This window comes from Morone saxatilis, unplaced genomic scaffold (assembly GCF_004916995.1).
Source record: "Morone saxatilis isolate NCDOM2014 unplaced genomic scaffold, NCSU_SB_2.0 Contig24, whole genome shotgun sequence".
Taxonomy (NCBI): domain Eukaryota; kingdom Metazoa; phylum Chordata; class Actinopteri; family Moronidae; genus Morone; species Morone saxatilis.
In genome coordinates this window covers 16,626,074-16,637,358 of record NW_023339807.1, presented here as the reverse complement: position 1 = coordinate 16,637,358, position 11,285 = coordinate 16,626,074, and the positions used below count along the sequence as shown (strand labels likewise).

Here is an 11,285-nt window from a genome sequence, read left to right as displayed (position 1 = left end):
TCACATCCTCATGATTTTAATCCTAATAAAATTCAGTTTGTAATGCAAAAATGATCATTCCCACACTCATTGTGAATCATACCGCAATATCTGTCCAAATAATAATGTGTTTTTATCACATTGTGCGGCCCTAATAAGTTATCTTCTGTCTGTGACTCTGTGTAAAGCCACCATATCAAGAATACGTATCATAACTTAGGTCTAACTGTGATTTGCTGATACTCACTTGCCTACAACAGGTCTTTAAGTCGCTGGCTTGACCTATTTAGTTACATGTGTGCTGATGTAAGTAAGACATCTGTCTGTCACAGTCGACGACAAAGTGATTGTGTGTTTTCTTTCGCTCAGGTGTTTCGGCGCAGCATTTAACGGTAGTTAATGAAACCTAATTGCAGAGTGTGGAGATATTTGAGACAACAGGGAGGCCTAAGATACAAGAGACACGTTCTGTCCCTTATCAAAGATTAGTTGGCGTGTCTGAACTTTGGTACAGAGCTTCAGGAGTGTCTGAGCTGACATTTGCAATGGTTGACTAATGGTCAGGTTGTGCAACATGGACTCATATTTGTCTGACCTACAAATGTAAACATAAATGCCTCTCTATATGTGTCTATATAGCATGTAACACTTTAAAGGTATGCAGACCAGTGTCTTCAGTGAAGCATATTTGTCATATTACTTGTTTGCCGAAGTTAAAGCTAGAATAAATATGCATTTCCAAATGCACATATTCTATAAAATGTATTAGTCCTTTTTGATAAATACATTTATTTAATTCTGATGTTGAAAATAGTCGATGAAAGTTAGAGTTTATGTAAGACAGTAAAAAAAATAAAAAAATACAGGTCTAAAGTGCCTTCTTCTTTATATTGGTAAAAAAAGAAAAAGAAGAAGAAACCCATAAAAGTCTTGAAATAATTTTACATAATCTCTCATTTTCCTTCCTAGCAGAGTACATGGTGTACAGGTCAGGCTGTCACTGTTGAGTCTGAGTGCAGTATGCAGACAGGACCGCTGGAGACTGGGGGAATGGAGAGAGCAGCACTGTTCCTCAGTTGTCTACCAGTGTTTATTTGCCCGGTTGGAGGGAATGTTGATGCAGTGGGTGGGATGAATTTATCATCATCTTCAGCGAAGAGATTGTGTGTTCGCTCCCTTCGTTCCTTGAGAGTTGGCAGTTGAGGGAGTGGCCAAGCCCTGCGTCTGAGGATGTTCTTAAATGCCCTTTGCTGAACTTGTTCAGACTTCTCCTCTCCTTATCCAAATCCACGTAATGATCTAGTTAGGGTTCAGTCTTATCATGAGGTAGAATAAGAAGATAGTGACCGGGAGCTTTTAAATATACTGACATTAAAATTAGGTCTGTGGGTGAATTAGTTACTTCTGTTGTCAGTTTCACAAAGTTTTTGGTTTTATAGCCTTCCTCTGTTGCTTTGTGAAATGGGTTGAGATAACTATTTGGTGAGAAAAAACGCAGAATGTGACAGTGAAAAGGACGCATCTGGTCAGCAACAATGTTTCAGCCTGCTGAGTAAGCAATCAAATACAAACAATACTCAGTAGGTTCTGAGGGATTCAATATTGTGCCACAAAATCATTCTCCGCACGCCATTACACCACTAGCAGCAAAGCCAGCATCGGCCCTTGATGTATATGTCCTATTCAGACACTGCTACCAGTGTGGCATAACATCATTTCCATCATTTATTACCACCTATCAGTCCTTGTCGATAACCTGCACGCTGCACAGGAGTAAAACTTTGCATTGTTGCAAAGCTGTATGTTCTGAGATGCCCTTACACATAGTGTGTTATTAACTTAAGACTTACATACTTTAAAAGTCTTTAAAAGTCTTTAAAAGTCTCTCATTATTACCCACACTGCTGGTGAGAGTGTTTATATAGTAATCCATAATAATAGATTGTAATAGGTAACACTTTTAATCTACTGGATGTTACAACCCGGTAGTGTGAGTTCAAGAAGATAGTTTACACTGTAAACTATCTATTGATGAATAAGTAAATTAATATATTATTATGTAGCAGGCTGCAGGTTTCAAAAATCCAGTTTGTGTTCAGAAACACGTCTTAAAATGTGTACTTGAACATTAGGAACACTCAGCTCCTTCCAGCTCAGCTAATGTGAATCCCACTGCTTCGATTTAAGTTTGTCAAATGAGGTTATTTTCTCAAGTATGAGGGAAAAAAACATGTTTTTGTGCTTATTGGTTCAGGAGGAGTCTGTTCACATTACCTTCTTATCCTTGACAGAATAAAAAAAGGGCTTTATTTTCTGAGCCAAAGAGCCTTGACTTTAAGTAAGATAAAGCATATAACTAATATGTTGTATCTCTGACTATCAGCCGTGTGTGGATCAGCAACAAACCATGTGATTTTGTTGCTGAATATCGTCTTTGTTCTTATATTATAATGGTTACTTTGGAATTAGACCTAACATTAAGTTTTAGCTTGTCCTTGTCTGTTTGTTGTGATCCAGCAGTAATCTCTCAGTAAGTATGGGTTCTGTTTTAATGTTAATCTCAATCTTACTCCGTAGTTTTCGTCTCCCTACGCCTGCGGTTTTGTGACCCAATGTTGCCACAGGAAGAAACAGACAAACTGAGACATAGCACTCCGTGAATGAGTGGCTCACAAGCCAGGAAAACGAAGAGATACCAAGAGGAGAGACCCTTATTCTGCACCATTCTTGTGTAACAGGTGTGCATGACGCTGTCTCTCTTCCTCTGTCAATACCAGTTGTCACATGATTTAAGATTGATTCCTGGTAAAGACGGCATCTTTCACACACTGATTGTTCTTCTCAAGGTCTCCTACTCTTTCATTCAGACTCTTGTACTCGCATTCATCTTTTTAACTCTTTATCTTCTTGCACTCTTTTTTTTTTTTTAAGTATTTTTCATTTGTCCTTGTTTGAAAGTTTGAAATAACATTGTTCTTTGCCCCGTCGCTGTTTGTTTTGTATTAACTGTATTTTACAACCCTCCTCCATTCACTGTTCAGATTGCAACAGAACTCGACGGCCAGACCGTTGCCATGTCGACCTCATCGCTACGGCGACAAGTAAAGAACATCGTCCACAACTATTCGGAGGCTGAAATCAAGGTTGTGTGTCCTTTTGCTTATGTGGCTTTTCTTCTTCTCCTCCTTTTTATACACCCACATTCCTCATATGTCCGTGGTTTAAGTGTAGTCCATGTATCTCTGCAGCACATATGACATCATGTAGCTGCTGATAATCTCATTTTTTTTCTTTGAAGCAACCTTCTAACTCTTTCCTCTCGTTATACACAATCTGAGCTAATCTAATCATATTATCCTTTTTGCTATTTTGCCTCTCTCCAGCTTGTGCTGTGATTGAGTTTGCATTGCTACTCAGAACACTGCGGACCAGTAAATTGCCACAAAGTATTGGCCCAAAATTATTCTTGTCACGGACAGTTTGGATGGTGGATCATTTAAGTTTGTCCCTTGCTGTGTTGTTGTCCAGGTTAGAGAGGCGACATCCAATGACCCATGGGGCCCCAGCAGCTCTCTGATGTCAGAGATTGCTGATCTGACCTACAATGTTGTGGCCTTCTCGGAAATCATGAGCATGGTGTGGAAGCGCCTCAATGACCACGGCAAGAACTGGAGACATGTGTACAAGGTTTGTGTGTGTGTTCTGAAGTTGGGAATAATTGTGGCGATATATCCCAATACATATTCTTACGACGCATGGACTGATATTACAACTCTCACTATACATTTCTGATGCACAGGTACCTATATTATAGTCTTGTTTTTGCAGCGTACATAATGTAATAATATTCTGACAATAGTACGTCAGGAGGTGTCTGAAATCACTCCGTATTTGTAGTTTAGACTATACTATATACTATATGTATTGTCTTCTCTAATGTGTGTGCCAAAATTCTGGGCGTGAAACTTACATACTATATATAGTGCCTATAGTAGTTCCCAAAACAACAGTAATGTCCATGGCATGTACTTTACTTTCTGCTAACAATCCCACAATGCAGTGCATCCCATTTTGTAGAGACAAGAATTACAGTTGTTGCAACACTACAACTGTCAGTGATGCAGAATGATTCAGAAATCTCAATTCAGTGCTCGCAACAGAGTAAACTATTTAAGACTACTCAATAAGCATACATGAGTAACTTCAGACACAGCTCAGATGTTCCTGTTTTTTTTAAATGTATGAATCGTGGAGTTTTCATTGTTATTTTCATGATTTTGTAATTCTTGCATTGAGTTATTTAGTGATTCCCACTGCTAGATCACATAGCGGTGTGTGTGGGTGTATGTGTGTAAATGCATGTGGAAATCAAATAGGGGGACTAGTTGTAGCTTGTGAACTGTTTTAATATTTGCATATCTACTATCTCACTATCCAGTCTTTCTTCAGTTCATTGGTTGTTCATTTTCACCAGGCCATGACTCTTATGGAGTACCTGATCAAGACGGGTTCAGAACGGGTTGCCCAACAGTGCCGAGAGAACATATACGCAGTCCAGACCCTCAAGGATTTTCAGTACATAGACAGGGACGGCAAAGACCAGGTACACAAACGCATCCATCCTCACAAAGCCGTTTAGAAAGTTAGTGATTAGCGAGTAAGGTCCACCTTTGTGGAATGCAGGCACACTTTGTTCGCTTGTGGTTCATTCGAGGACATTTTAAGGCGAGTTTCTGACCTCTTGTGCAAACCGACAAAGTCAGCCATAAAAGTTTTTATGGTTTGTAATTTGTAGCACTAACAATAAGGTGTTTATTAGCAGTTACATGTATGGTAGTTCATGTAATATTTAACATTAGAAATGGCACACTGGGGCGCCCTGGTAGCTGGCTGTCCTTGCAGCAGACGCCATGGGTTCAAGTCCGACCTGTGGTCATTTGCTGCATGTCATCCCCCTTCATGTCAGTCTTTAGCTGTCTTATCGATTACATAAATAAATAAATAAATAAAAATTAAATCAACAGTACACTAATTTGCCACATGTAATTGTGTGTTTATGTCTGTATCTTTCCAGGGGGTGAATGTGCGAGAGAAAGCCAAACAGCTAGTGACACTGCTGAAAGATGAAGAGAGACTAAGAGAGGAGAGGATCCACGCCCTCAAAACCAAAGAGAAGATGGCACAGACCTCCAGTGGTGAGATTGGTACTTAAACTAGTGTCTAAAAAGATTCAACCATTGCACAAAAGTATTACAGTTTAAAGGAAGGGTGGCCTCACAACAGCATGAAGGGGCCTCTGAGAAGCTGATAACTTAAGATGAGCTTTGATCCACGCATATGCTTGTTTGTTTCTGCTCCAGCCTCCTCAGCTCCCTCAGCACCCAGCATCGGGGGCAGCCTGTCAGTGGGCTCTCAGTCTGGAGGAGCAGACCCTGAGCAGGCCTGGCCACAGAGCTCTGGAGAGGAAGATCTGCAGCTCCAGCTGGCTTTAGCCATGAGTAAAGAAGAGGCAGAGCAGGTAACACAACGCGGCCAATCCAAGGCACACCATACTTAGCTGTGCCTGATCTCTAAACTAAGGATTAAAGCATAACTCTAACTAACTGTAGCCAAATTTGCAGTTTGAATCTGTTGCAGCACCTTTCACAGAGGGATATTTCTGATATTATTCGCTACATACACCTAGTTTTACTCTCACCATGTAATGCCTGACCTCCCCCAGACTAGCAAGGACCCTCTGGAGGACGCAGAGATCCGCTATGCAATCACACTCAGCAAAGAGATGCAACAAAAGGTCAGGGGCAGAGAGTGTGCCCAGATGACTGGCCAGCCAGTCATCAACTATCTGTCTTTCTGTCAATTGGAATTTCTCAAACACACATCAAGCATTAATCAATCAAGAAAATTCATTTATGCTCATATTTGTCATGTGTCATTTTCCTCAAGATACAAATTTGCATCAGACTGCATTAATGCTGTTGACATAATTTAGTTTGCTGTAGAGTGTCACATTCTTTTGTAGTCCTTGCACTCATAAAAAGGCAAAGTCGGTACATGGTCAAATCCCTGTCAAGATGTTTTAAATTTGCACAGAAGTAAACACCCAAATAATTGGTTAATTCTAATGTAATTGTTGAATTTGCATGGCATTGGCAAATATTTACCATAATTGACTAAATGAAACCCTGAGTTGTTTATGAGCACTGATTATTCTTTCCTTCCTGTTACCCTCTCTGATAGCATGCATTCAACTATAGTCTTGATTTGAAATGCTCTCTTTTCCTTATTTGTTACACATCTCCTACTGTTGTAACTTCCTTGTACTGTGTTCAGTGACTGCAAAACGTGTTTGCTTGTCGTATGCAACTACAGCCCCGTACCCGCTCCACCTAACCCTATAAACTAATGCAGGGTCTTTAAAGGATAATGACATCGTTATTGTTACTTAGTGACATTGGGTGTAACATTTGCTCAGTCCTGTTTCCTCATGGATTAGTCAGTGTTGTGCTGTTTGATAGCCAATCCTCCTTATAATTAGGTAGGCTATAAGGTGGTATTGGGGAAAGTATGACGATCTCTATCAGGGTTTATCAAGGCCTTTTTGTGTTGGTGTAATTGGTATTGGTTATGTAAAGCGAGGTCCATTTTCACTTCTTTTTTCTATTGTTACTTTCTTTTATTGTGGTTGTGTGATGAATAAGCTCCACTGCGTTCAGCTAAAAGACTGGCATCTATATCTAATACCTAGTATTGTGAGAAAGTGAACTAAAAACCATGTAGCAGGAAGCAAATTAACCACAGCTGCATCTGCAGCTGCCCCCACCTGAAAAGTGATATTGTTGTTTGGAACTGTATTTAAAACCGTATTCTGTTTATGGTGGGTATTCACATCCTATCCATGTCTAAACCTTCTTGCAGTTCTATAGTTCTCAGTTTCATTAAGGTAGCTTTGTGACAGCAGTCCTGGATTGGCTTATTTTATGTGTGAAACTGCAACATTTACAAGCAGTTGTCTGATTTGACTGAGTTTTGCCGTAGTGTTGTGAGAATTAGACAAACCTTTGTTAATAATACAGGGATTGGTTGATTTGCATTAACTTTCTGTTGACACTGGTTAAAGGTCAGGGTTTCAGTTTCCACTCCTACCGATTCAGACTTTAATTGTAGAATTGTAAATTGATCCTAAATCTGTACCTGTGGTGTGCTTTCCAAGGTTGTGTGTCTCAGGTTGCTGACATCACAGTGTGTGTGATTGGCAGGAAGAACGACTGCGCCGAGGTGATGACCTGAGACTGCAGATGGCCATCGAAGAGAGCAAGAGGGAGAAGCTGAAGCCTGAGGAGGTGTGTGTAAAATCTGTGTACTGTCTCCCTCTCACAGTTCTCTCAGTTCAGTGTGTGTGTGTGCACTTGAGCGTTGTGTTAGCCGTCATTTAGGTCTGTCCCATGAAAATCCACAATTAAAACATTAAGAACTTCAAAATAATGGTGGTAATAAATTCATAACAATAGCACGTGTGGTTGAATAAACCAGTCCATACATGGCTGAGATCCTAATTGCATAGAAATTTTAATAATTACATTACCACTCCTCTATATGCAAAACCTCTCCCAATGTAAAAATGCTGCCCAAATGGGGCTTTTCAGAGGGATATTTTATGCTTAAAGCCACTATGCTGCGATTTATATTTGTCAGGCCAGTCAAATCAACTATCCATCTGATGTAGCTCATCAGTTTGTTTGAATGTCAGATATTTTTTTATCATACTTAGAAATTGAAGATGTTCACATCCTGTTGATTACAGCTGTAATTGCCATGTTATGCTTTCAGATTCTTCAAGGAAGTAACTGTCATGATGAACCCTCTAGCTTAATTCAGTATCAGCAGAAACAGTGTCTATGTGATTATTATTATTGCACATTGTCCCTCAAACCACAAAATGAATGTCAGTCATACTCAGTTTTGTGAATTTTATGTAAGTCCACCATGTTGAGGAGATTGTGGCTTGAGTTTTCTTCCTGAATACATCTGTAGGATCATTAATCCTTAACTTATTCTCTTGTACAGAGCGCTCTGATGGAGCTGAGTGCCGTGGACCCCTGGGGGGCCCCTGCTGCTGCTGCCGCCGCTGCCACCGCCACTGTGGGCTCTGCCGGCCCTTCGCCTCCTCCCACAGTTCCTGCCCCTGCCGCCTCAGGTCCGTGGGGCGCAGCCTCCACAGACCCATGGGGGGTAGCATCACCCACATCTCCTACAAGCTCTGACCCCTGGGGTGGGGGAGCCCCACCCACTATAGCCCCTCCTCCAGACCCCTGGGGCGAGACATCTAACAGAGTTAACAACGTAGACCCCTGGGGAAGCTCAGGTAAGCGGCTAAACACTGGTCACGTATTCTCTCTGTTGCCAATCAGGTTGGTGGGAATGTACTCATTGCTGAGTATCAAAAGAGAACCGTGTCCCGCTCTGTGGATGAAAGAGGATGTGAAGACCTCTCAACCTTTACTCCTCTTTACTCCACCGTTCCATTTCCTGTCTTCATAATGGCCCTGTTACATTTTCTGTCACGTCGGCTCACCATGCTGTCATATCTTCTCATCTACTCACATGCTTTCAGTTTGTAATGAGGAAAGCAAGCATGCTAAATCCATTCTCCCTCTGTGTCTAAACCAGGGATTTTTATCCTCTTGTTTCTACTCAGGACTGACTGTGGCTGTGTCTCAACCAGAACTGTCTCGTCTCTTACCCCTTTGTGCTCTTTTTTAATGTATGAGGTAGCTTCTTATGATCTCTCCTTTACCTCCACTGAGCTTCAGATATTAAAAAGGGTGAAAGTAACCTGGTGAACAGCTTCAGAAAATCTGCTCTCACCTCGAGTCGAGTTAGTGGGACTGCAGAGGTCAAGGAGAGAAACATCACTGTTGGAACCCAGCCCAGCTTCCTGCTCCCTCCTTATTGTGGATTGTACCTGTAAGGTGTTGTGTTAACCCTCCCCTCCCCTGCGTCTCCTCCCCTCCCCTGTAGCTGTGACCCCCCCCAGTGCCGACCCCTGGGGCCCCTCAGTGCCACCCAGCACTTCCTCCTCGGGGGGGCCAGTAGACCCCTGGGCAAGGGACGGGCCTGTCCCTGCCTCTGACCCTATCACCTCCGACATCTGGAGTGGCACCGCCAAACACACTAACGGCACAGGTACATTCACACTTAAAGCTACATGGAGTCACAAACAGTGAGGTACTAGTTCACACTTTTAAAGGGATTTTCATAGGTTATACACAGATTTTCAATTGCATGCACATAACAGTTGTCTTGTCTTACATTTCATCCTCCTCCCCCGTAGTATTGTGTTTTATATTATTACTATTATGAACCTCAGCATATCTTTCTTCTCTTCTGCTATTCCTGTGCTCGGTCACTTCTATTCGCATTTCCATTCCTTCCCCTGTAGGAGACCCAGAGCGGCGAGGGTCCCCAGCAATGGGTTGTGACAGTACAGGCTCACCGGTGCCCTTTGACCTGTCATCTCTTGGTTCTTCACTTCCTGTTCGTAAGACTCCTGAGTCCTTCCTCGGTCCCAACGCAGCACTGGTGGATCTCGATTCCCTGGTGTCATCTAAACCCAAACCCAAACAGCCACCGCCTCCTTCCATCTCTTCCTCCTCAGCGCACAACCCTTTCCTCCAGAACACAGGTTAGTTAAAGCTATCGGGTTAACGGTGTGTAACATGAGAAAAGAGACGTTACCACACTGTCTAAGCTCAGCATTACTTTTGTAGTCAGACAGGAGTATTTTACATTTTTATGTAGAGCCGTGTAGGTCTCAGATCATCAGCTGCGTTCATATTCACAATAAAATGCAGCTGGCAGAAAAAGACCATTTGATTCAAATTAATTCTGAAGAGATCAAATTAAATGTCTTGAACCACAATGTACTACCATTAACTTACAAGTATAGAGAGAGTTTGGCTGGAATGAAGTGGGTTCCTCTGAAGATCTCAGATCAAAAGCAGACAGTTAACCACCAGCAACCATGTTAGAGGCTCTGTGGTGACCGGGAGGTAAACTCACATTTTCTGGAGATGCACTAAACCTTTCTGTGAGATGTTCATGCAACTATAAAAGACACCATGTGATGCTGTTTGCTGTGATGTACCAATGGAACATTTTGAGGTTAACCAAAGAACCTTTTAAAAGCTTTAGCAAGACATAAATGTATTGATATTGTTCAGGAAATGTATTCAATTAAAAAGTATTTAGAGAGAAGGAAATATTATTGACAGAAATTGAGGAAAGAAGAAGAAAATATGGAACAACTGGAAATTATGTACAAGTATCCCATGACAACAATTTGTTGATTATTTTCTAGAATAGTAGTTTCTCATCTATATTGTTTGTACAATGTTAAGAAATGTGAAAAATGCCTCCAAGGCCAAAGCTTCATGTTTCTGTTCTTCCGACTAACATATTCAGCTTAGAGTCACATAAGACAGAGAAAAATGACAAATATTTACACCTTAGAAGCTGTAACCAATGAATGTTTGACATTTTCACAAAATAAAAAGGACAGAAACAGTTCATTAATCATCATAATTAATTGTTTCAGCTATAATTTTGTGTTACTGTCACATGTTGTTTCCAGTTGTAAAAAACCTGGTATTAATGAAAAAATAAAACATATAAAAATGTGTTGAACATAATGTTTTAGTAGGTATTAAGTGACTCTTAATGTTTTTTTTCTTGTGTAACTGTCACCTTTGACCCTCAGGCTCTTCTCCTGCTCCTGGCATGGCAGTGACTCCAGGCAGCACCATTTCCAGTCGGGGGGTTTCTCCAATACCTGCCTCCTCCAACCCTTTCGGCGTGGCTCCACCTATGACCTCCATCTCACCTCAGCCCTCATCACTTGGCCTGAGCGGCCTCCGCTCGAGTCCTGTGCCTCCCAATCCCATGCTGGGCATGGTGCAACCAGGAATGGGCATAGGGCCAATGAGTGTGGGTATGGGGCCTCCAGGAATGGGCCTGGGCATGATGCAGGCCAGCCCCATGGGCATGCCCTACAGCGGGCTCTCGCCTATGGCTCCCCCAGGCTCGTCCCTGTTGGGGCCTGGAGGCGCAGTACCTCCTCAGCTGATTTTGGGTGGGCCCACTGGAACAGGAGGAGTGATGGGAGCAGGAGGATCAGTGGGAGGTGGAGGAACGACGGGAGCGAGCACCAACCCTTTTCTTCTTTGAGGAAGTGTCACCACTACTTTGCTTACCTGTTTCAACCTCCTCTGTCGTACCTGCTGCCCCTGTCATTCACCCCCCCCCCC

General features: G+C 42.1%; 1 protein-coding gene across 8 annotated transcripts in view; it reads left to right on the top strand.

Moving 5' to 3' along the window:
* epn1 (epsin 1) overlaps nt 1-11,279 on the top strand; it is a 12,320-nt gene extending 1,041 nt beyond the window's left edge. For 3 of the 8 annotated variants that reach the window (XM_035672602.1, XM_035672603.1, XM_035672604.1), the window contains exons 2-12: nt 2,557-2,717; nt 3,021-3,122; nt 3,508-3,666; nt 4,454-4,582; nt 5,054-5,183; nt 5,340-5,497; nt 7,239-7,322; nt 8,047-8,344; nt 9,001-9,165; nt 9,422-9,664; nt 10,739-11,279. In XM_035672602.1, the coding sequence (XP_035528495.1) occupies nt 3,054-3,122; nt 3,508-3,666; nt 4,454-4,582; nt 5,054-5,183; nt 5,340-5,497; nt 7,239-7,322; nt 8,047-8,344; nt 9,001-9,165; nt 9,422-9,664; nt 10,739-11,205 (1,902 nt within the window). In that variant the 5' untranslated portion in view covers nt 2,557-2,717; nt 3,021-3,053 and the 3' untranslated portion in view covers nt 11,206-11,279. Of the gene's footprint in view, nt 1-2,556; nt 2,718-3,020; nt 3,123-3,507; nt 3,667-4,453; nt 4,583-5,053; nt 5,184-5,339; nt 5,498-5,665; nt 5,774-7,238; nt 7,323-8,046; nt 8,345-9,000; nt 9,166-9,421; nt 9,665-10,738 lie in introns of all 8 variants that reach the window. The other 5 variants (XM_035672605.1, XM_035672607.1, XM_035672608.1 and 2 more) reach the window with 3 other exon arrangements.
* The last annotated feature ends 6 nt before the right edge of the window (nt 11,280-11,285 follow it).